This window comes from Malaclemys terrapin, chromosome 1, assembly GCF_027887155.1.
Source record: "Malaclemys terrapin pileata isolate rMalTer1 chromosome 1, rMalTer1.hap1, whole genome shotgun sequence".
NCBI lineage: Eukaryota > Metazoa > Chordata > Testudines > Emydidae > Malaclemys > Malaclemys terrapin.
Window position 1 is genome coordinate 289673147 of NC_071505.1, and position 26454 is coordinate 289699600.

General features: G+C 40.1%; 1 protein-coding gene across 2 annotated transcripts in view; it reads right to left on the reverse strand.

Annotated features, from left to right (window-relative positions):
* Nucleotides 1-3524: 3524 nt before the first annotated feature.
* The window catches only part of SUGT1 (SGT1 homolog, MIS12 kinetochore complex assembly cochaperone), a 44191-nt gene continuing 21261 nt past the window's right edge, over nucleotides 3525-26454 (reverse strand). For both annotated transcript variants that reach the window (XM_054013770.1, XM_054013762.1), the window contains exons 11-13: nucleotides 6697-6787; nucleotides 5025-5206; nucleotides 3525-4096 (exon numbers count right to left, since the gene is read on the reverse strand). In XM_054013770.1, coding sequence (XP_053869745.1) covers nucleotides 3995-4096; nucleotides 5025-5206; nucleotides 6697-6787 — 375 coding nt within the window. In that variant the 3' untranslated portion in view covers nucleotides 3525-3994. The remainder of the gene's footprint in view (nucleotides 4097-5024; nucleotides 5207-6696; nucleotides 6788-26454) is intronic.

Consider the following 26454-nt stretch of genomic DNA (forward strand, 5'->3'; position numbering starts at 1 on the left):
CAGTAGGTTTGAGATCACATCCTTTGAGTATCCTAGGTTCTCTCTCAATATCAAGGCAGTCAGGTTCAAGGATGAAAGACAGCCCTGAGATAAAGTGGATCATAGTGGTAGTGGGGGGGATGGGCCTAGACAGCTCCACAAAGTCTGAAAATCAGGGATGTCTGGGCAAGTGTGGTGCAATCAGAATCACTGTAGCCTGTTGTCTCTGTATATGTTGGATGGTGTTATCATTGGAAAAGGAAGAAATTCATATAGCAAAGCCTTAGGCCATACCTGTGAGACGGCATTGATTCCCTGGCCCAATGGTCTCTCCTCTTGGCATAAAAGTTATTTGTTTTGGCATTGGAGCTGGATGTAAAGAGATCGCATGTTGATTTCCCAAAAAACTAGAACATGCAATTGAACTCCCTCTGGTGGAGACACTGTTCCCCCGGTCTGTGATTTTGCAGCTGAGCCGGTCTGCCATAGCATTGTTCTTTGACATGCATGACTCAGACTGACAGGACGGCTCTCTCAGCCCACCTGAAGGCAGTTGTGGCTTCTGCTTGTAACAAGCGTGACCAGGTGCCCCTTTGTTTGTCTTTGTATGCCACAGCAGTAGTGTTCTCTGTGAATCCAAGTATGCATCTGGAGTTTAAAGGTAGGGAGGAGTGCCTGAAGGGCTAGGCTAGGCAAATCACTCACAGTTCCTAACAGTTTATACAGCAGTGAGATTCCATCTGCAACCACTGAAACTGAACCATGTGCCAAGTTGCATGAGCTTCCCAGCCCTCTAAGCTAGCATCCGTCTTCATGGTATGTCTCTGCGATATCAAATGAATAATACTGCTCATGAATCTTGCCAGAGATCATCGCCATCCAAAGAAGGGAAGTCTTACAGCGAGAGATGGAATTGCGATTGCAAGCAGGGAAGCTCAGCAGGTAATACTGCAGACACGGGAGATGAAACTTTGCCCATGTGAGTAGTTATATGCATGAAACTAACATATCTAAATACACAGTCAGTCCTTCATATGGGAATGTGGACTGTGAAGGATATTGCTGCAGAATTCAGGCCTGCCTGTCTCTGGAAAGGAAAGCCCTGTGGAGCATGGTTTCCAGCCAAACCCCCAGATGTCCTATTGTCTGTGTAGGGCTGAACTGTCTTTTCTCCTGATTGATTATAAACCTAGATTGCAGCCTTCGGAGGGGGAGAGGGGGGAGGGACGGACTGTCCATTGTCTGTTCCTGACAGACTTCCATAGGGAGGGAACTTATCAGGATGTTTTGTGAAAAGGGTACAGGTGTGTTGATGTCACTAGGCCTCACCCTAGGTAACTCGGGACAGTGGAAGGCCACTAAGTGTTAATGAAGCCTTCCTGCACTAGGCCTAAGTGAACCAAACTCTATCCTTCCATGTTTAAACTCTAATCAACCTCAAAAGCCAGGTGCAATTGGAATATGTAAGCAACCAGTTATCTGTGTGCAACCCCCTGCTCAAGCGGTAATAATGAGGCCTGCATGTTTCTGGCTGAAGGGAAAAAGGACAAGATAACGGTTTAAAGAAGTTACTAACAAGCTAGGCTTATAGCTGCCAAGAATGACTTAACTGCTTAAATGTAATCGTTATTTGCTTAGTAACTATTACCAGGGACGGGAGGGGTAAAGGGAGGAATGGGGGGGGGGGGAGAAAGGGAGGGCTAGAGGGGAAAGGGGGGGGGGTGAGGCTTAACTGCAAAATGTATAAAAGAAGAAAAACTGTTTCTGTTAGTGTGCTTGATCTGAGACGTGCCTGTCTCCTAGCACCGCTTTGGGATCCCAAATAAACTTTATTTGCTTCTCCCCATGGTGTGTTTATTGGCGCGGAGCACACCGGGCAACGAACCCTGCTGTTGCTGTCCTCGGGCACTCTGTGCTGGCAACAGGTGTACCCCTTTCTAACACTGGAATGCCACTATTGCTACCAGGACCTTTGTGAATAGCCTAGGGGTAGTAACAATGCCAAAAGGGCTTCATACTGCGTGTGCCAAGTGCAAACCTCCGGTACAGTCTGTGGACCAGAAGGATGGGAATGTGGAGATGTTCCTCCCTCAGCTCCACTGAGATTAGAAAATCCCCCTGGGTGATAGCCACCACGGTGGTCTGAGCGGTCTCCATTTTTAACTTGGGGGAGTGGATTGATTTATTGAGTCTCTTGAAATCCAGCACCACCCTGTCCTCCCAATTTTTTGTGAATTAGAAAAACCCAGGGAGCAAAACCCCCGACATCATTCCTGGTTTAGGATAGGCTCTACTGCCCTGATTTGAAGAGGATTGATTTGCCTGAACATGGTCTTCCTCTTGGAGGGGCTGAGTGAGAAAGGGAAAATTTAAAGTAGGGAACCTTTTGAATTCTGTGGCAGACCCTTTGGAAATGTCTCTCACCCATTTGTCTGTGGTAGTCATGGTTTATCATGTCATTTTAGATTGGTAAAGCAGACACCACTTCAAATTATGTCCCTTTTACTATATAAAAGTGGAATTTAATTTAATTTTAGACTATAGCCAGAACACTAAAATAGTTATTCTATTTTCAAACTTTTGTAGACAAGACCCAAGACAATTTGCAACTGCCCAGTAAGCAATCCTGGAATAAATGCAGTAATTTATCTACAATGTGAGATTTAATACTCCAACACTGAAATGGAGGGATTTTTTGGAAGGTGGTGGTATTTGGTTTTCTTCACTCATTCAAAGGTCCACCATCAAAGCCTATCCACTTTCAGAGCCTGTCAATAGCACTTCATGCAAGAGCTAAAGAGCAGTAGGACATGTTTCTTCCTTATTTCGTAAGTGGCATCATTATTGGGGGTTATAGTGATTCACATTCAGTTTGCAATCCAACATGTTATGCAGTTACTAAAAAGACTATCATCATTCTAGGGTGTATTTACTGGAGCGTCAGCTGTAAGACATGGGAGGTAACTGTCCCGCTCTGCTCAGCACTGGTGAGGCCTCAGCTGTCCAATTCTGGGCACCACACTTTAGGAAAGATGGACAAATTGGAGAGTCCAGAGAAGAGTAACAAAAATTACAAAAGGTTTAGGAATCCTGACCTAGGAAGAAAGGCTAAACAAACTGGGCATGTTTAGTTTTGAGAAAGACGACGGGAGAGGGGACCTGATAACAGGGGTTAAGGCAGGGGTAAGTCAATAGGTGGACCGTGGGTCAAATCCAGACTGCCAGACGCTTTTGAATTAACAGCAAAATCTTTTTACTTACCTATTATCACTATTGTTATTGTGGTGTGAAAAATGTTTCTCCAGAGTCTGGACCTTGACCAAGAGATTTGGACCTTAACAAAAAAATAATTCCTCTCCCTCCAATAAAGAGGGCATGGGGCTCATTCTTCTTTTAGCAGAGCGGGAGTCTTGCTCCTACATACTCGCAAGCTTGGTTCCCAGTATCTGTACTACCTAGCTATTACTTCTCCAAATATCAATTTTGATTTTATGTTTTTTCTTCCACATCCGAGTTTTCAGACTTAAAAATAAGATGAACCAAACTTCTTTATGGAAAAATTTATATTTTACAGTTTTATTCTTAAGCACAGTTAGAGAGCAAACAATTAACACTGTAGTTGAAAAGTGTGTTTACCCAAAGTTGCCAGAGCTAATAAATTATTCAACAGAAATACTGTGAATTAAAAATAAGGCAATAATCCTAAACAGTCCATTAAAGGTCTCCTCATCCCCAAAAGTACAGAACTGATAAAGCTAGTAGAAAATGTGTATTTATGACTTAGTTAAATCTGTTTCTGAAAACCCCTCATGGACAGGAGTGATGAAAAACAGGCTTCCATTCCTGATTAAACCTTAACACCTGCAGACAAAGGAATTACTAAAGCACGCAAGATGTAAAGACAATAATTCCGATCTTCAAGGGAACATTCAGTGTCTTAAATCCAAGAATGCTATGTCCATACACAATGGTCAGCGTGTGAATATGGGCAATACAAAGATGCCAAATCAACAGATTAGAATTTTTTCCATTCCATGTCATCAGGAGGATTTACGTCTACCTTCCTTTTCCCCACATCAGACCAGTTGGTGCTCAGAACAGTCCCTCCAGACTCCATCTGCAATATGGAAGAACATTTGTTTAGTCTGATGAAGTTAGTTATAGCCAGTCATTTAAAATGATCCACATTTTTTATAGCAGATTATGTTCTGCAAGACTAGAGTCTGCAGGAAACAATGCACTAATGCAGATACCCTGGGAATTCTCCAGAACTTCTCAAACCCTTCCCTATATACTATGTGCATTTATGATTATATTAAATGAAGATGACTTGATCTAGACATAGGATGTGCACATGATTTTTGTATCAATCTTTGCATATTCTGCACATAAGACTTCTGACATTAACATTTAACAAAGCAATAATTTCTGTTGTCATATGTCCACTTTTGATGTGATTAAGGCAAATAAGTACTGACACTGCTTCGAATACAGTAGCCTCTAATGGTCCAATCATGCATTCTTGTGCACTCGAACGCCTATTTAAAAATTAGCAATTGACAGAAAAACGAGGAGGAGTCAGGTTCTCTCCTCTGTGGATCTTTTGACCAACCAGGAAGGAGCAAGTTGCTCCCACTGACATTAGTATAGGCTCAAACAAAAAAATAAGCAAGGATGGAGAGCAATCTTTGTGCTCCAAGTCTCAACTCACCACTCAGAATTAACAATATGGAGAAATGCAACTCTTCCATATGCCAGTACATAAAAATGCTATCATACCAACATCACTGGATAATTTGTTTTCTTACTCAGTAGAGGCTGAGTTTTCAACTGCTAGAGATTCATATATATAAGTTCTTGTGCATTTATGAATTTACCACAATTGCAGGTGCAAACAGAGAGGTCTAAATATTTATTTGCCTCCGATTACCGTATTTACATATGCAAATGGAATGGCCCACAAAATTTGGCCTCAGGGTTTTTTTTAATTTTAGTTATTTACTTTATAGCATTAACAAATATGTAAGGATAGATTGAAGTCTTACGAAGGATTTGTTCATGGCACGTTTCACTTCATCTGTACCATCTGAATAGATTTGCTGAAAGAGTTTATTTAAAGCGGCGTCCCCCTCTAATTTTTCATTCTTTTCTTCTTCTTTGATCTCAACCACCAATTTATCCCAGTTCCTTGTATAATGAGAGGATGATGGATATAGGTGTTTGGAGTCTGGAAATAACATTTGCAGTAAGTTAAATCGGCGTTTTTGACAACATTTACAGCATGAAATAATTAACCCCACCCAGATTGAGCAAAAAGTACCAGGGATCTGTAAGTACAGATCTTGTCAGACAAGTCTGATTGCTTTTTTGGACAGAATTTTAAAGCTAACAAATGAAGGGAACTGCAGGAGGTTGATTTTTCTAGTGGATCACCTGATACAGCACAATATCCTATCTTTTAAAATTCAGTCTGATTGGACTGAATAGGAGCCATGTTTAAGGATTAAAATTGGTTGAAGAACATGAAAATGATGAACTGGCAATGTATCCAAGTGTCACAAGGTAAGTGTCAGAGCCAGTGTTATTCAAGATCTTAGGATCTGATCCAATGACCAGTGAAGTCATTGGGAGTTCTTCCATTCAATGGGTGTTGGATCACAGCCTTAATGATCCCTAGAAGACTAAGTAATGGTCACATTAAAATATCATGCAATTCATACTAAAAATCAGGAGGCATTGCAAACATCAGTGAGAGCAGGCAAAAAAGGAACCTAGCAAGGCTGAAAACATGGGGAGAAATGAAGATCATCTTGAAAAGTTATCTGAAGCAAAATGCAGAGGGAGGGAGAAACCAGGAAAGCAGTAAAGCTGAAAAGCCCTATATGATATAAACAGAGAAGTTGAGTTTGCACTGAAAGTGACAGCAAAAAAAGTTAATGCAATTTTGGGCTACATATGCAGAACCATCACAGGGACAACCATTGCTCTACAAATCTGAGACTACAAAGAGAATAATTCTTTTAGGTCTGGGTGCCTCAATAACAAAAATATGGAGGTAAATCAGAAGGAAGAAGATGAACACGACACCAGGAACAGATTAGGCAGCTATAGAGACTTATTTATAAGGAAACATTAACGAGTGCAATATGTAGCTTGGCTAAGCAATGATGGGAGTGGAGGAGAGCAGAGCATACCAGACATGTACAGATAACTGTGAAAATGAAAGGGGAGAGGCATTTTAGATAGTACAAGGGGGTATAAGTAATGAGCTGAAATTAAAGGAAAATTAAGCCAAGTATCAGGAAAATCTTTTGATGTATGTGAGTGCTATTGAACTAAAATTTTCTCCAAAAGTTACAAGCCTCTCTCAATGCAACAAAGGAGAATACAACTTAACTAGGCAGCCCAATCAAACGATAAGCTCCCAGAGAAACCCAGATGACAAGCACGCATCCTGAATAATCCCCTCAGGTAGATGAAAGCCATGAGCAGAGTGAACAGCTGAATTCTTAGGGCTTTACTACCAATCAGAATCCATTCCCACTACACATGAAGTCCATGAAAGTAGAGTATCAGAATGACATGTTTACATTTATTCCAGGTAAACCTATTGAGACAATATTTCATATGTATAAGATGTTCTATGTAATTGGGAAGAACGTTAATAGGACAATATGTATATTTGCATTAAATGCACAATGAAGTCAAAAAACAAACCTGATGTGTATTGTTTTAGCTTAGGAGAATCTCCCTTCCCTTCCAGCTTCTCCCATCTTATAGCCTCTGGCTTCTTCATTTTTATCTCAATCTATAGAACATACAAGATGTATAAAGACCAAAAATCTATAATTCCAGATCACAATAAATAGCTTTGCAGATTAAAGTAGGCTAGGTTGCAGGACAGTCAGAGGTTGCAGATATTAATTTATGACTAAAAAAACTCAAATCTATGCCATCCAGTTACACAAAAGTTAATCTACTCAAAATTTTATTACACAGATTCTCCTCCCTTTTTACTTCCTATTGTTTATTATGCACACGAGTCTTGTTTCAAATTAAGATCGTAAACTCTTAGGGCAGGGACTGCATCTTTCTGCATGTCAGTACAGTATCTAACACAATGAATCCCCATACTTAGAGCCTTTGAGCACTATAGCAATACAAGTTATACATAAGAACTAAATGCAACTTTTACATCAACAGGGCTTCAGAATCAGAATTCAGTAGCTTACCTCAAACTGCTCATATTTAAAGGTTTAGTATTTGAAGCACAATACATAATTACAGACTACGTGACAGCCTGAAGCTATTAACAGTTTTCAGAAGACATTAAAAACTCTATAGTGTTAGCTGGTTTAGTGGATAAATAAAAACCTAGTCTTTAATACTGTAGGGGGAGAAAATGTCTGCTATTCATTCCAAATTCGGCAGTGAGCGTGGACACACACAGTAAACGCAATCTAAAACAGCTCTCTAAACAGCCATATGTTTATCTGCTGCACCTTCTAAGCCCTTTACTTTGAAACAGCCATATTCAGATGCCTTCTCATAGTTGTTAAACTTGTATTTTTGCTTTGCAACTTTGTAACTCAATAGCCAATGGGAAAATCCAAAACAGATACTGACTTCTGTAGCATTTAGGAAAACTGTATTTATACTTAAGACAAACTTCAGCTCAAAACAGAATTATACTGTTCACTTACAAGAATAAGTTAGTATGATGCTATAGTACCTTAAATTGGGTCTTATTAATTATTAAAAATTCCCTATTTTGTCTGATCAGAATACGTAGCTTTACCTAAAGCCACTATAACCTGGGGATCCCTGCAGACCTAAGAACAAAGAGACCTTTGTAAAATGCTAGCCCCAGAGCTCCTAGCAATAAGCCGCTTAAACACCATCATGCTGATCAGAAATTTGAACTTCTATTTCACCCATTCATCAAATCAGCTGCAAGTAAGCAATAATTTAAGATGGTTTTTAAAACAGGAAGTAAACTCACAGTCATTTGTTCAATGCCTAGGTTTCTGCTTTGAAGTCCAGCGTATTCAAAGCTGTAGGCTGGGTTTTAAAATGCATGAAATATTCAATTATCCCTGCATTTTCTTTGGGAGGGTTGTACATCATTCCCCTTTCCTACATGAGTTTACATAGAGATTACTTTGTTTACCAACAACCTGGAAAAGTGAAACAAAACATGGAACTTTAGTGGTAAGTGATGAGAACGCCTCCAAAAGAGGCAAGGAAGGATTTCAACAGATGTGTTTTAACATTCTCAGGTCTAAGAAGATCAGCCCAAAGCAAAACAATGTTTCCTCCTCCACCATATACTCTGATCCCAACTGCTGTTCGTAAGTGCAGGAACACATTGCCTCAACAGCTTCTTATTACATCACCTCCTCCCACCAAGTCAATATTCAGAAAACTTAGTACATTATCCCCCTCTATTCTTGTTATTTTGGAGTGTTCAGTCCCCTTACTGCAGCAGTTTCTGAAAAATATTTAATCAGTTTCTTTTGAAAACATTTCTTTTGAAACTTTTTCCTTTCTAAAAACGAAGTCACTTGCTATTGCTGCTCTCTGCATTTCTAGCAGTAAAGCCTGCAAAATGAAACAATTTAGAAATGTTTAGTAAGTAACATTAGTCTTAGTAATCAAACAAGGCTATTTTAAACTTAGCTGGTGTCTCTCCTGATCAGAACAGGTTCCTGCTTCTGCACCACCTTCCACAGAAACCAATCTTCAGTTTTGAAGAGACGGAAGAGAGAAAGGAGCACGGCACAAAAGAACTAGAAGTCTCTGAAGCACTTAGGTGAATCAGCACCTCTTTTTAAGCATTGCAGGCCCTAGCAAAGAATTCTGGTACATCTGTCACAACTGAATTCTACTTTCTGAAAAGGGGGCAGAACTAAACTTTGATTCTAGAAGCCTGGTGTTGTGTGTGGTGCCCAAGAGAAGTACAAACTAATATTCTACATAAATCTTAAACAGTAGCACCACATTTTGTATTGTATCCCTCCAACATATAACTAGTATTAGATCTGCTTTTTCAAAATTATTATTTTACAATAATATGCACCGACCTCTACCCCGATATAACGCGACCCAATATAACACAAATTCGGATATAATGCGGTAAAGCAGTGCTCAGGGGGGGGGGGGGGGGGGGGCTGCGCACTCCGGTGGATCAAAGCAAGTTCAATATAAAACCTATATTGCGATAAGATTTTTTTGGCTCCCAAGGACAGCGTGATATCAAGGTAGAGGTATATATGTAACAGCTAGGTATTAAGCGATAGATGCAAAGTAAATTCCCCCCCCCCCGATCAACATGCTAGATCCTGTGCTAAATGAAACATTTAGCTGGATTCCGTAGTCCCAAACTGTTTCCCCCCTTTAACATTAAACTACATTTGCTCTCTGCTGGCCCAATTATTTACATGATTCAAGTCCTTTTGAACTTGAATGCACTGTTCATTTGTTCTGCCTCCAAATTTAGGAACTACACATTGAAGATGTTTCCCAGACCCATGTCCAAACACTTGAGGTGTCTGAATGAAGGTCCCCTACTTCCTCCTTCCACAAAATATTGATCACTGGTATACTCTATAAAACTTTCCAACCAACTTTTATGGCAATCTTTACCTTCTGCTCTTAGAAAAAGGTCTTTCCGCCCCTTCTTCCATGCCTGTAAATTAGGATTTCCAAAGAGTCTGACAAGGTTACTAAATCATTAAGTGTTTTACAACGTATCAATGGATTCTCTTTAATAGCTAAGGGTGTCTCAGTTACAGGACTAAGAATAGTCAGTCACCCTTCCAGCTGCTTAACCTGTCATTCATGAAGAGAAGTCTGTACTTGAGTCTAACCTGAGTGTGAAAAAACAATGGTGAAATTCATGGGGGAATTGTCAAATTAAAAAAGTTATGGGGAAAATGGAGGAATGGGGGGGATGTCAGGGAATGTCCATGATCTATGCCAATATGACTAGCCTTCAGTAAAAAAGTCTACAATAGTTTTAAGTAAGATTTGGAAAGCAGGTCACTAAAAAAGTGTCACTAAAAACAGAATCACCACATTTGTCAGTTTTCCGACATTAAAACTCACTAATTTTATAGTTTTGTGATTAGTTTTAAGATAACTGTATGTAGAGCTCCATGTAAGCCATGGAGAGATAAAAAGGCTTCTATGCTGCCAGGTGCAGCAAGTCACACCACCTCAAAGAATGGCTCAAATGTCAATTAATACATTTGAAGTGCTCCTTACCCTCTAAGCTTTCATAATACTGGATTGGGTAAAGTGAGCAAAAAGTTTTCCGTCTAGTGATATTAGATCAGACTAAACCAGTCATTCAACTCCCTGCTTCTTCACCGGTGCAGAACCTGATTACATCATCATTCTATATCCTTCCCTTTTCCATTTACCCTCCTCTGCACAGTCTGTGAAAAGACAGTGGCCTTTCCTCTCACACTACAAATAATGGCTCTCCATCCTTATTGCTAAACCTTTGTCCGTGCACTAAGCATTTCACCTGGATGGTTGCAGACACCTCTGATAGGAATGGGGACTGGAGGGTGGGTGAGATAAGAAACCTATTTAATTGAACCCTTCACTGTCTTCATCTTTCTTTATATTTCAGATTCCCTGACAGCTTGTCAATGTTGGTTTGTGCTTTAATTTATTGAGGCTAAGTCTACACTTAAAAGGCTGTAGGGGCATAGCAGAAAAAGCCTTCCCATCAATGTAGTAAATCCACCTCCCCGAGAGGTGGTAGCTAGATCAACAGAAGAATTCCTACCACTATGTATATGTGGATTTAGGTTAGCTTAACTATGTCGCTCAGGGGTGTGGATTTTTCACACCTCTGAATGACATAACCGGGTCAGTCTAATTTTTTAGTGTAGAAAATAAGATCACCTTGAGCTCCTCAAGTCTTCCTTTACTTGTCAAGTGTTATGCATGACTATGCCACTATACAATTGATATTGTAGAACACCATTCCATTAACTCACGTTAGCCTGTGGCCTGTTTGTTTGCCTCGAATGTCCGGCAGATTTAGATCCATATTATCAAATTTTTGTTGTTGGCCTTTAGAGTTTAACTTTTGTTCTTATTTTTGAGACCTGATTCAGCCCGTAACAGAATAAGTGACTAATGTATGGCTAATCACCACTACTTTTTGTATAATCCAAGTATTGTACTTTTGCCTAATTAGTTCCATTGCACAGAATTACCCAATTAGATATTTGTACACTAGGCCATTAATTTGAGCTAAAACTTTACTTCTAACAATTATGTTTACACTCAAGAGTAGGATATCTTTTAAATTAGGTACATACACTTTCTTCTAATTATTATTTTTTAAACCGAAGCGCTTTCTTATTCCAGCATACATTGACATCATGGATTCCTTCTGAAGGTCTTGCCTGCCCGTCACAGTACTCTCCCCATGCTTCAGGAAAATGCAAATCAAGCTTTATTGTTTTGGCTGCTCCACTGATACCGATATTTGTTTGTAATGTTTTTGCTAGTTCTTATTACACTTCCCTCTACTGCAAATGGCCCTGAACCAGAGTCCTATTATATGACAATTATCCCTGAAAGGCGGTTTACAAAACAATTCCTAACACATAAGATGCAGCCTTCTTAATCTTTAAATCATTTCAATAACAGCAGCTGACTAAAATAAGGACAGATGAAAACATTTGAGCGAGAGTAGTGATAACATGGTTAAACCTTGACTCAGTCTCCTTCAGTTGGAGTAACTCATTAGCTAAAGCAGCAGGCGGGAACAGAAAGAGGGAAGCGTGCACACTACAGTATCACCATACAACCACGCTTTCTAAAAATAGAAACCTATGAACTTGGGAAAGAATTTCTTGAGTTGATCTGATAAACACAGCTGTGAACACCACATCACTATTTATATAAATAGGATTTAAAATGTTTAAAACAAGCATTTTTGAAATTAATGCTGCTGACAGACATATTACAGACGAGAGTCTTGAATTCTGACAAACACCATGTCAGCCTGGATTTTCACTATTTGGACAAAGGTGAACACGTTTCACAATTTATTTTCATAGATTACAAGGCCAAAAGAGATCACTCTGATCGTCTAGTCTGACCTCCTGCATAACACAGCCACAGACCTTCCCCCAAACAATTCCTACATCCTATCTTGATATAGTAACTCCTCACTTAAAGTCATCCCGGTTAACGTTGTTACGTTGCTGATCAATTAGAGAACATGCTCGTTTAAAGTTGCGCAATGTTCCCTTATAATGTTGTTTGGCAGCCGCCTGCTTTGTCCATTGCTTGCAGAAAGCAACTCGTTGGAGCTAGCTGGAGGGGGCTTGGAACCTGGGTGGACTGGCAGCCCCCCTAAGTCCCCTGTGCGGAAGCCGCCCAGCAGGCTATCAATTGCTAGGCAGTTCAGCTGTCCTCTCCCCACTGCTGTGTGCTGCTCCTGCTCCTGCCCTCTGCCTTGGAGCTGCTCCTGGGGTGGGAGAGGAAGAGGGGTGCTAATGTCAGGGTGTCCCCCTCCCTGCCCCCCCACTCCTTTACCCCATCTCCACAGAGAGGGGGGACGACATAACAAGGCTCAGGATGGAGGGAGCTTGCTGGCAGCAGTTGCTGTCTCAACTTGCTGATCTACTTTAAAAGACAATGTACTTAGCGTGGGGTCAGTGTATTTAAAGGGGCAATGAACATCTCTCTCTCTCTCACACACATACAAAGTGTGTGTCTGTCTCTCTGCCATGCTGTCTCCCCTCCCTCCATTCATGCTGCCTTGTAGAGCGTGAGGCTACATTAATAACGTGTTAACACTTGAGGGCTCAGCCGAGTGCTAGTTCATCATTTAGCAGTAAGGCATTCCCTGGGAAATATCCCACCCTTTGACTACACCTCAACCAAGACTCACAATCATCATTGCTGTGTACAGTATTAAATTGTTTAAAACTTATTCTGTGTGTATATTATATATAAAAAAATACAGTCTTTTCTCGGGCTTTCCCTGGAACCTAATTCCCTGGAACCTAATTCCCTCTCTCCCCCATTTACATTAATTCTTATGGGGAAATTGGATTTGCTTAACATAGTTTTGCTTAAAGTAGCATTTTTCAAGAACATAACTACAAAGTTAAGCAAGGAGTTACTGTATAAATATGGTCAGTGATGGAGACTCCACCACAACCCTTAGTAAATTGTTCCAATATTTAATTACCCTTGCTGTCACAAATTTATGCCATATTTCTAGTCTGAATTTGTCTAGCTTCAACTTCCAGCCACTTGATCATGTTATACTTTTCTCCGCTAGACTGAGGAGCCCATTATTAGACATTTGTTCCCAATGTAGATACTTGTGGACTGTAATCAAGTCACCCTTAACCCATCTTCATTAAGCTAAATAGATTGACCTCCTTCAGCCCATCACTATAAAGGCATGTTTTCTAATTCTTCAGCCATTCTCATGACTCTTCTCTGAACCTTCTCCAATTTATCAATATCATTCTTGAACTGTGGGCATCAGAACGGCACACAATATTCCAGAAGCGGTCACACCAGTGTCAAATTGAGAGGTAAAATAACCTCTCTACTCCTACTCGAGATTCCCGTTTATGCATCCCGTGATTGTATCAGCATCACATTGGGAGCTCATGTTCACCTCATTAGCCATCACGACCCCCAAATCTTTGTCAGTTACGGCTTCCCAAAACAGAGTCCCCCATCCTCTGTTCCTAGATGTATACCTTTACATTTAGCCATATTAAAATACATAGTTTGCTTGCATCCAGTTTGCTAAATGAATCAGATCACACTGAACCCATGACCTGTCCTTTGTTATTTACCACTCCCTCAATTTGTGTGACAGATACAAATGTTATCCATGATGATTTTGTTTTCTTACAAGTCACTGAAAAATGTTAAAGAGCAACGGGCCAAGAACAGATCCACGTAGGACCCTGCTGGAAACAAACTTACTTGCCAGGTATTTTCTGATGTCACATTTATAGCTGATAAAATTTGTCTGTGCACTCTCCTACCAACTTCTGCAGTTAAGTTCTAATTTTGTGTTTGCAACAGAGGATGTTATGGGGATCTTACTTTATCAATATTAAACATTATCTAAATATTAATATTTATTCTAATTGACTAGTTTCCTATTTTGCTTAAAAGTTAGACACTTAAGAGAAAGTACTTGTATCTCAAGTTTTGTTCCAGTAGGACTGCAATATACTAAAGATCAATTTATTTTTGTTTCAACACCTATTCATAATTTAAGAGCACAAGAGAAGCTTCTTGACAGGTTAACTTTAAGTCCTGATTACAGTATAACTAAACCCAGTTTGTAGCCCATTAGCAATATGAATAGCTCTCTATCATTTAGGCCCCCAACCTACCGTGGTTACTCCTTGGTTAATAAGTGCAGCAGCTAATGACAGATTACTGTCCATAGTCACAGTATGTGATTTATGGGTCAGATTCAAGTGCAGTGAAGGGAGGGTAAGAGAATAAATCAGGAGTTTAACAAAAACAGAGAAAGTGGAATTTCAATAAATGTTTAACCTATACTAGAAATATGCACAGTTCTGTAGGCCAAGGTCACCCCAAACAGCAGGGACTTCCCCCAAACTCTCTCTGCCACCTTCCCACCTCCCTCTATTTCATGGATTCCCTACAAACCCACTCACCTCCATTCCAGGGGCTCCGTGTTCTCCCACCTCCAGGGCCCTTCCTCCTGTTTTGCCCCTCCCCTCTATGTCTGAGAGAAGTTTCAATCAGAGTGTCAATATTTTTAACTCTATTGGGACAATGGACAGAACCAAGATGGTGGAGTGTTATGCTGGAATTCATTAGTGGATGCACCTTTATTCTATAGGCAATAAGAAACCTGACTGAAGCTCATGGTCTTCTAACCAGATGCCAGGGGCTCCAAGAGTACCATTTTTTCCATTCCAGTTATGCATTTTTCACAAAAATCAATAGGGTTTTGCCCATTGATATCTGTAACATTCCCTAAATTTGGAAATTGATTAGATGGCCATCCAAAGGTTACGTTACAGACAGATACCATCAAGTTGAGTTTAAAGTTCAGCTAAAAATTCAATTAACGTCTTAAGAAGCAAAACCCCCTTTAAAAGGTCCTTTTTAAGGCAAAAAGGCTTCACCTGAAACGCCTAACTGAAATCTAGAAGCTCTAGGTCCTAGTCTAGGCTGAACTAACCTACATTAAGTTTCTCAAAGAGAGATAGGCTCTCTGGACTGGAGTAAGCATGATAGCTAGAACACATTTCTGAGCTAAGCTGAACTCCCGGGCTGAAGCAAACTTCCATGCTACACCAAACTTCCAACCAGAGTGAGCTTCTAAGCTATGCCACATTCCCAACATACATATATTTCTGAGGGATGCTAAACCCCTAAACTGGAAAGCTCATTACAGCTGGAGCAGGCTTCTGATTAGCCTGAGATCCCAAACTGGAATGAGCTCCTTCCTAACAAGTTCTGACCGATCAAGTCAGTACACCTCACTGAAAATGAAGACAGCCAAAAGCAAACACGCAGCATCTTCCAGTATCAAAAGAAAACATCACAAATTACCAGAAAGTTTATAAGCTAAATTAAAGAACAGGAGTACTTGTGGCACCTTAGAGACTAACAAATTTATTAGAGCATGAGCTTTCGTGGACTACAGCCCACTTCTTCGGATGCATATGAAGTGGGCTGTAGTCCACGAAAGCTCATGCTCTAATAAATTTGTTAGTCTCTAAGGTGCCACAAGTATTCCTGTTCTTCTTTTTGCGGATACAGACTAACACGGCTGCTACTCTGAAAGCTAAATTAAGGCTGTCAAGCCATTAAAAAAAAATTAACTACAATTAATCACACTGTTAAATAATAGAATACCATTTATTTAAATATTTTTGGATGTTTTTTACATTTTCAAATATATTGATTTCAATTACAACATAGAATACAAACTGTACAATGCACACTTTATATTTATTTTTTATTACAAATATTTGCACTGCAAAAAACAAAAGAAATAGTATTTTCAATTCACCTAATATAAGTACTGTAGTGCAATCTCTATCATAAAAGTTGAGCTTACAAATGTTGAATCATGTACAAAAAAAACTGCATTCAAAAATAAAACAATGTAAAGCTTTAGAGCCTACAAGTCCACTCAGTCCTACTTCAGCCAATCGCTCACACAAACAAGTTGGATTACGTTTGCAGGAGATAATGCTTCTTGTTTACTAGGTCACCTGAAAGTGAGAACAGGTGCTCGCATAGCACTTTTGTAACCAACGTCGCAAGATATTTACGTGCCAGATGTGCTAAAGATTCATATACCCCTTCATGCTTCAACCACCATTCCAGAGGATATGCATCCATGCTGATGGCAGGTTCTGCTCGATAATGATCCAAAGCAGAGCGGACCAATGCATGTTCGTTTTCATCATCCGAGTCAGATGCCATCAGCAGAAGGTTGATTTTCTTTTTTGGTAGTTTGGGTTCTGTAGTTTCCGCATCTGAGTGTTGCTCTTTTAGGACTTCTGAAAGCATGCTCCACACCTCACCCGCTTCAGATTCTTAAACCTTGGGTCGAGTGCTGTAGCTATCTTTAGAAATCTCATTTATGTTTTGTCAAATCTGCAGTGAAAGTGTTCTTAAAACACACAATATGTGCTGAGTCATCATCTGAGACTGCTATAACATGAAATATGGCAGAATGCGGGTAAAACGGAGCAGGAGACATACAATTATCTCCCAAGAAGTTCAGTCACTAATTTAATTAATGCATTATTTTTTTAATGAGCATCATCATTATGGAAGCATGTCCTCTGGAATGGTGGCCGAAGCATGAAGGGGCATATGAATGTTTAGCATATCTGGCACATGAATACCTTGCAAATCCAGCTACAAAAGCACCATACGAATGCCTGTTCTCACTTTCAGTTGACAATGAAAATAAGAAGCAGGCAGCAGTATCTCCCATAAATGTAAAGAAACTTGTTTCTCTTAGCGTGGCTGAACAAGAAGCAGGACTGAGTATACTTGTAGGCCCTAAAGTTTTACATTGTTTTGTTTTAGAGTTCAGTTATATAACAAACGAAAACTACATTTGTAAGTTGCACTTTCACGATAAAAAGACTGCACTACAGTACTTGTCTGAGGTGAATTGAAAAATACTCTTTTGTTAATCATTTTTACAGTGCAAATATTTGTAATAAAAAATATGTAACATGAGCACTGTACACGTTGTGTTGTAATTGAAATCAAAATAGTTCAAAATGTAGAAAAACATCCACAAATATTTAATAATTTTCAACTGGTATTCTACTGTTTAAACAGTGCAATTAAAACTGCGATTAATTTTGAGTTAATCGTGTGAGTTAACTGCGATTAATCGACAGCCCTAATCTAAAATCTCTATTTCATTAGAAGGAAGCAGAAACCAACTGTGCAATTGGGTTCCACTTTCTTCTCTTTTGGGACTCATTTAGGAATTAATATATACATTCGACATTTTCACAAACCTTTCACCTGGGCCTCCACAACCTCAATTCTCAGCTCCCTTGCCGTTATTGGCAGTTTAAGGTAACCCATAGTTATCCCCCTGTAATCAGGCTAAAAGCTATTTTTCTGGGTAAACAGGATCACCTGACCACATCTGTGTATCCGGGTTGTCCTGTGCTCCTTCTCATCTCTTTGCCGGCCATCCAGAGCACAAAGCCCTACATGCTACTACAATAGACACTCATTAGTAGCAACATATCAGTGCCCTTTTGCTATATTGCTTCTGTGCGGCTGTTACTGTTATGGGGAGTGTCATCTGACCAAAGCCAGCCTGCTTATTCTAATAAAGTAAAACAGTGACAGTACATGCTAACAATCCATAGTTGTAACAATGCAATGTATGTTTATTATTCCTACAGTAATACATTAGTATACATACTGTACATTTTAAACATGAGCTCTGTTCTGCATTTGTAGCCTGTCACCATATTGCATCAAGATTAACTGATTTAACGATATAAAAATATCAAGTTTTATTTTTACGTTTTAAGAATAAAACCTCAACCATGACAAACACAACCTTTTGATCTTACTTGTAAACATTTTTTGTACTTGCACTTAACTGTAATACTTTGTACATACCGTAAGTCACCCTGGGGAAGATGTCTATTAAGCAAATAGTATAATAACCTAAATTAAAGTATTATTCCACATCAATGTATTCTACTTATACAGTAAGTATCAACCGTTTGCAAGCATGGCTTTGATTTTTGGCTAGGGAAAGGCCCTGTCATTAACCAACTGCCTTTTGCTGGTGCCATAGAATTCCATTCAGATTTGTTAGAGTTGTAAACTGCTGACAGTCATCACTTCCCTGCTATGGTTTGAATCAATTGCTGATTGATTTTGACAGCACGCCAAAACTCCCAAATGTTCTAAGGCTAGGGCCTAGCAGCTGCAGTACACAGTGCACGGAGAACCACCAGGAGAATAAACTCAGCCTGGCTGCTGCCAAAACCGACATAACAGCAGGATGGAAGGAAGAAAGCATGCACGAGGCTAGCCTCCTGTCCAAAACATGGGGACTTGCACTTGGCCTCAGTGACCCATCCTCCACATCAGTGAGCACCTGAGGCAGAAGGCAGAAGAGAATCCCTGAAAATGAAAGCAGTGAGAACCAGGAGAAAAATGAATTCTAGAAACACTTCTGCTGACACGTTCATTCTGTACCCTTCACAGCTATTAAGCAATGTCTTATATCCCACAGAGGTTAAGCTCCAAATACAACCCAGCTCTGATATGGCATACCCAAATACCATACACTTAGCCACACTGCCTCAGTGTCCTTGTCCTTTTCTATTGCATGTATAAAACTGGGATAATCATGCATAGGTAACCCACTGTTTCAATGCGTTGTACATCATCCTCCAGTGGCTGGTTCAAGGAGGCTGCAGCAGGGTGGGTTGATCCACCTCAATCAAGGGAATTTAAATCACCAAGTGGAAAGCTTCAATTTAATTCACTGATTTTAATTAACTTTTCCATTTGTGCATCAGTTATTTTCTAAAGAAAGGTCCATTCATTGGTTGAGACAACCATTAAAACATGTTGATTTACAACTAAATAGAGTCGTTCCACTAGATTTGGTACATCTTTTGCTACCGAGGATAAATAAATGTATATAGTTATAATGTAAGTAATGAACAGCTTAATATTTTCCAATTCTTATTAATTGTACTTTTTAATATGTTAGAAAATGGTGAATGATATATTCCTTTTTACTAGATAATTAAACTTTGTCCATGGTTTGTGTCATACTGCATTTGAAAGGTGACCAGAATTTAAGTAAACAGACAAAACAGTATTTATTTTTTACGTAAATGTTTTAAGAGATAAGTTTAGGCCTAAGCATATTAAAATTAAATCAGAATATAAAACATTAAAATCCGATTTTTTTTATTTGAATTATAATTTCTGTTAAATCAAAAATCCAATTTTATTCTATTTTTTTTTAAATTGACTTTTATCCAACTCAGATTAAAATCTTCTCCTGCCACCAGCTAATATAGTTATTTCTGTAGCTCAAGTGGCAGAAAATTCAGGATGCAAGCCCTGATAATGATGCAGGATGGCGACCGATGACAGTTGCACAAAAATAGTTAGTTTTTTTTAAACCTTTTTCCTTTCATACATTCCACAATTTAAATAAAATGTCTTTTAACAGTTTCTTACATGCAAGTTGGTAAATTCTTAGTCTTTTCCCACCATAGTTGTTCAACAAAGAAAAATCAAGAATCTGGACTAACATCCAATTGACATACTCAGCACAAAGAATATTAAGTATTTCTTTACTCTTTCCTGGAGAAAGAATGGTGAATAAGATTGCATTTTGCACATGAAATTCGAGATAACCATATGAAGTGGAACTGTCCCAGTAATACAAGTGATCTTGACATAAGCACTGTATTTTGGCTCCCCCTGCTGGAAATAAGTCTTTAAAACGACTGATGCTATTAATGCAGTTAACTCTCCTTCACAATTCTCCCACAAAAGTAAGGAGTGGGAAACTAAGTTTGTAGCTTTAGCCACCAAAGATGCATGACCTATGTTACTATAATTAAAAGTTACAGTGGTAATCTGTAACATACACAGCACCTACCTATGCATTTCTCAGATATCGGATTCAAAAATTTTGTATTAGGAATATGAGCTGGTCAGATGTCTATGTACTGATGCCATTAAGTATATATACACATGAAGTAGAACCTCAAAGTTATGGACCCCAGAGTTACAAACTGACCAGTCAACTACTCACCTCTTTTGGAACCAGAAGCATACAATCAGAGAGCAGCAGAAACAAAACAAAACCACAAAGAAGCAGTACAGTACTGTGTTAAACTACTAAAAATAAAAGGAAAGCTGTATAAGTCAATGTTCAGTTGTAAACTTTTGAAAGAACAACCATAATGTTTTGTTCAGAGTTATGAACAACTCCCATTCCCAAGGTGTTCGTAACTTTGAGGTTCTACTGCATCATATTCTAGCTATGGTGTACCACAATAGCATGTTCAAATAAACAAGCAAAGAGCTATTAGGGAAACAGTATTCTATCTCCCCTTGTAAGTATTCTCACACTTCTTATCAAACTGTCTGTACTAGGCTAGCTTGATTATCACTTCAAAAGTTTTTTTTCTCTTAATTAATTGGCCTCTCAGAGTTGGTAAGACAACTCCCACCTGTTTATGCTCTCTGTATGTGTGTATATATATCTCCTCAATATATGTTCCATTCTATATGCATCCGAAGAAGTGGGCTGTAGTCCACGAAAGCTTATGCTCTAATAAATCTGTTAGTCTCTAAGGTGCCACAAGTACTCCTGCTCTTCTTTTTGCGGATACAGACTAACACGGCTGCTACTCTGATTAACCTCTCATTACAGGTATGCTAAATGGAGTAGGAGGCAAGTGGATAGCTTCAGATTACATAGTTCACACAAATACTGTTTGCAAAAGGAAAACCTATTGATATACAGGGTTTGGAAGTGTTGTAATGGCAAAAGCTAGAGACAAAATTGTGGTTCTGTTTCCAAGAATGATTATGTAGATATGGTACCTTACTCAGCAGATCTGCTCTGTATATTCAGTCAGACAAGTTCTTTCAAAAAATTGTTTTAATATTTTTCATCATTGTTAGCACAGCAGAGTCAACACAATTCTAGAAAGAGCTACATTCTTTTCTGGATCCAGTACCAAAATTGTTTAATTTTGATTGCAGAACCTTTATTGCTGGCTATGAACAAGCCAGAAGACAGTTTCACTTTCAGAGTCCAGGTAGCCTTTGCAGATCTAGCAGACTGAGAACACTTGCCCAAGCCACATCAGGCTACATAAGACAAGAACTCTGGTTACAAGGAAGCGCTTTAAGACAAGACAATTTTACAGCAAATGGTTTAGAGAATTTTCTTTCATGTAAGACTGGGATAAATATGTCTGAAACAAGTTTAATACCAAACACAGCTCTCTCTAATAGTCACCTAGAGATTTAGGTTTTCCTGTATTTCTATAAAGTTATGAGTAATATTTTAAAACAACCTGGATCAAGTCAGAAATATTAGAAAGGTAGTTTGAAGGGCAACAGGAGAGAAATTCTGACCTTGGAAGAGTAAGAAATAGGTAACAGTTTAAGTTCTAGGAGGTAGATGCCACAAGAAGAGATGGATACCAAACACTGTGGACACAAGTAAGAGTTAGATAACCTGAAAGCTATTTGGATATGGTTACCCAAGCTTTCAAGAGATCAGCTCCACACCAAGAGAGAATGTCAAACAGTCAGAAAATTAGATTAGTAAAGGACAGTAGAATGTAGAGGAGTTTTCTTTCCCCAGAGATGGGCAAAGGACAGAAGGCCAGCATTGCTACCTTCAGAAAACCTATAGCTCATTAATAAGGAAGCAGTACTGGCAATGACTTGAAGTTATTTGGTTGAGAGAAATACCGTAACTACTTATAGCCAGATTATGAGAACAGTGGGAATTTTCAGAAGCGCGTGGCACCCAGCAAAAGTTTTGCTCCAATTGTGGGTGTGCTGCTTTTTTATTAAATCTGGCACTTAGTCTCCCAAATTTTGGTGGCCTGGATTTTCTGCAGGACATAGATTGTGGGAGAGTTTGACTGAGTTTAAAGAGTCTAAACTGCTGTAGCCATCAAGGAAAATGGTAGCTAGAAAAAGTATTCCTATATTCAGAGTTTAACACATATGTACTTTGAAGCCTGCACAAAGGCTATCGGTTGGGACCCATATAAGTGTTGAAACTGTTTAAGAGGTGTTTTTTTTTATGTTTTCATCACACTTTTGTTAAGTCTAGACCAGGGGTCAGCAATCTTTCAGAAGTAGTGTGCCGAGTCTTCATTTATTCACTTTAATTTAATTTCACCTGCCGGTAATATATTTTAATGTTTTTTAGAAGGTCTCTCGCTATAAGGCTATATACTATATAACTAAACTATTGTTGTATTGTAAAATAAACAAGGTTTTCAAAATGTTTAAGAAGCTTCATTTAAAATTAAATTAAAATGTTGATCTAACGCCGCCGGCCTGCTCAGCCCGCTGCTGATCTGGGGTTCCATTCACCTAGGCTGGCAGCGGGCTTAGCGGGGCCTGTGGCCGGGACCCCGTCTGGCAAACGTCCGACAGCCAGAACGCCAGACTGACAGTGGGCTGCGCGGGGCCAGCAGCCGGGACCCCAGACCGGAACTGGGCTGAGCTGCTCAGCCCGCTGCCGCTCTGGGGTTCCATCCGCCGGCCCCTGCCAGCCGGAATCCCGGCTGCTGGACTCGCTCAGCCTGCTGCCAGTCTGGGGTCCCAGCCCTGCCCACATACAGTGGGTACCTACTTTCTCCCTGATTCTGGCCCATTCTCTTCCTCTCTCTGCACTGAGCTGAGGGTGGGAGTGCACTGAGCACAGGGCTGGAGGTGAAGGAGCAGGCTGGGGGTTGGGGTGTAGGGTCTGGCCGGGAGCTAGAATGAGGGAGGGGGCTCAGGGTTGAGGCAGGTGGTTTGGGTATGGAGCGCTTACCTGAGCAGCTCCCATTTGGTGCAAGGGGTGCAGGAGGGAATGTGGGGTGTGTGCAGGTGCTTCTGTTTGGTGCTCAGGGTGGGGGTGGGGATGTGGCTGTGGGGGGTGCAAGAGTCAGGATTGTGGGGGGTGCATGGGGTGTGGGGGCTGGGTGGGCATGTGAGGGGGTGCAGGTGTCAGGGCATGGGGTGTGAGGGGCCTTGGTATGCGTGGGGGTGCCAGAGTCAGGGCTGGAGTCGTGGGGCGGGTGGGGTGAAGGAGTCAAGCAGAGGGCCGGGTGTGTGTGAGGGGGGTACAGGGCTCAGGGTAGGGGCCTGGGGGTGTGGGCTGGGGTCGTGGGGTACTCACAGCAGGGGGCTGGAGGGGATATGGCCTACTTCCACCCCCCCCCCCTTCCCCAAGGCCCTGCCCCTGCTTCTTCTCTGCCTCAGTGGGGAGCAGCGAGCACGCTAACTCCGCTCCTCCCTCGCCAGGCCACCAGCTGATCGGCTGGCAGGGAGGGAGGGACGGACGGACAGAGAGGAGGAGGAGGGGCAAGAACACAGCACACTGCGGGAAGATGCAGGGGAGCCAGCAGGACCAAGCTTCTGCCCCTTGCCCCCATGGGAGGAGGCAGAGGGTGGAGAAGAGCGGGCCGGGCAGAATTTTTAATGACATGCTGCTACCTGCCAGGACCCCGGCATGCAGCAGCGTGCCATTAAAAATCGGCACGCGTGCCGTCTTTGGCACGCATGCCGTCTTTGGCACGCATGCCGTCTTTGGCACGCATGCCGTCTTTGGCACGCATGCCGTCTTTGGCACGCATGCCGTCTTTGGCACGCATGCCGTCTTTGGCACGCATGCCGTCTTTGGCACGCATGCCGTCTTTGGCACGCATGCCGTCTTTGGCACGCATGCCGTCTTTGGCACGCATGCCGTAGGTTGCCGACCCCTGGTCTAGACAATATTAACATAACTACAAATTTCATACCCAACTTCAGATTTTTTCCCCCACTCAAAAATGAGCTAAATACAAGTAATACACTCCCAGTACATGTTCTCTATTTTTGCAAATGGTCTGAGATATTTGTATAAATTAGACATATTATATTGTTGGCTCCATTACCAAAAGACACATACAAAAATTCCCAGCTTTAGGGTGTTAAAAGTTAAATCTACATAAAGTAGCTCTGCTTTGTTCTTTTAAGACAATTCTGAAGCAGCATGAATTAGAAAGTTTCTCAAGAGAGAGCATTACAAATATGATCCTCTTGGATAAAAGACAGATGATGTGTTCTAGATTCTCAGACACTAAGATCAGTAATTTAAATACTACTGAAGAAAGTTACACAGCTCATGTTTTACTTGCTCCAGTAGTACCTGCATAGTTAGCATGTGACCCACGTTTTACCACAGTTGTCAGGAGATACATAGACTACATTTGTTTTCACCTTTTTAAAACAGCAAAAATAAATTACAGAAATTGTATTTCCTCTCTTATTGTGTAATATTAAAACAATCTTAAGTGGCAGTCAGATGTTGCCACCACACAAGAAGGTAGCTTCATCCAAACCACATTTTGCCCTTTCCACAAAATAAAATATCTATATTAGTGTGTGTCTAACACTTACGCTAAGTGTGCAATATCACCCTATTAGAAGGAGAAGTCTCTTGTTTTGAATATTAAAAAGCCAACCTGATGCTTCTTAATTGCCTATAATGGTTAAAACACTACCTTCAAACAAACTCATCTTAATCAGGAAATCCACCTAGGAAAGTTCTTATAGACTGTTAGTCTATAAGGTGCCACAGGACTCTGCTGCTTTTACAGATCCAGACTAACACGGCTACCCCTATTCTTGAATACAGTTATTAAAAGAATTAAAAAACAAAAAGTGCATTTCTTCCTGAAAATAAAATCCACCAGGAGGCAAGACATCATTTTAGAAAAAACTAGGAAAAGCCAGTAGTAAACTATCAAGTATTAAGCAGTATATTACAAAATCTTAGCCTCAGATTTTCTTTAGCTCTGTAGGATTTAAGTTTTGGGGATGGTTTTAAACTTGAATTTGACAAGCAAGCTAAAACCAGGAGAACCATAAAAGTGGACCTTGCAATCACTGTAAACTTCAAAGGTTGTCTGACTACAGCTTCACTTTAATAAGGCCCGAAATGTGTGTCTCTCAACCATTATAAATGCCATATATTGTGCTATCAAAGCTTATAGCTTTCACTGAAATCACAAATTTGGTTTTGTTCATAATACAAGCTTGCAACACGGCCCCCTCCCCATCTTCCTTAACTCCATCCTGAGAATCACTTCTCAGTTCAAGCAACATACCTTGTAACTCACAGAGGTTTTATAATTAAATGTAAAGTTCACTTAGTCTTTCCAACTTGAGGATAAGCATGAATACATTTTGCACTGTGAGAGGTGCAATTCCAAGAATGAAAAGAGCCTATCAATTTGAAAAGAGTTCACAATTCCATCTAAATTTTGTATCTGCCACTGTTTCAAGTAACACTTAGAACAGCTATCAGGTTAGTAAACATTTCAGTAAGTTTGTTTACTTTGCATTTGTCAGCATTTTGTGTACAATTAGTTGTATTTATGCTGCACCCACTTTAGGCCTCCCAAATATTGTTTCTCAGTAAACTACTGTAGCTGAGCTGAAAAACTTAAATGGCAGCAAGTAAAAAACAAACAAACAAACAAAGAAGTGGTGAGAGAGGTGGCAGTTCTGGGTATGTTCTCAGGGCTGCTGTAAGGTTTTTAAATATAAAGCAGGGAAGAAAACTTTAGATTAGATTTATTTAATTGCATTTAAAAATATTCAGGTTATATCAGGCCAATGTTTTTGAAAGGTTGCTCTAATAGTCGACATTAAAAAAATCTAGTGACAGAGCCATTTAAGACTCAGAATGCATTACCTTTTAAAATTTAGTGGTATAAACTCAGAAAAATTCAGTGTAGTTTCAGCCCACCAGTCTTCACCTATACCCACAGATTATCTCAAAACCTTCACCAGTGACAAATAAAAATTAATTCTACCCTCTTAAATATATGAATTCCAACAATACCAATGTTGACCATATTAACATCCAGTTCATTTACTTATCCCAAAATTTCAAACTCTCATCTGACACCATCCCTCATCTCAAAATGCCCCAAATGTCCTTTAACTGCCACAACCTCTAGCTTCTCCATTCACGCCCCTCTCCCCCCCCTCCCCCATCCCGGTACAACTTTCGACAGAGTTATGCATATTCCTAGAAGATTCTGAATCAGCCTCAAAGTTAAAAATTTAGGGGCATAGAAAGATTTCATATTATATTCATTTTACCAGAATATGCTACAATGATTTATTGAATTCCATGAGAATGAATACAAAGCC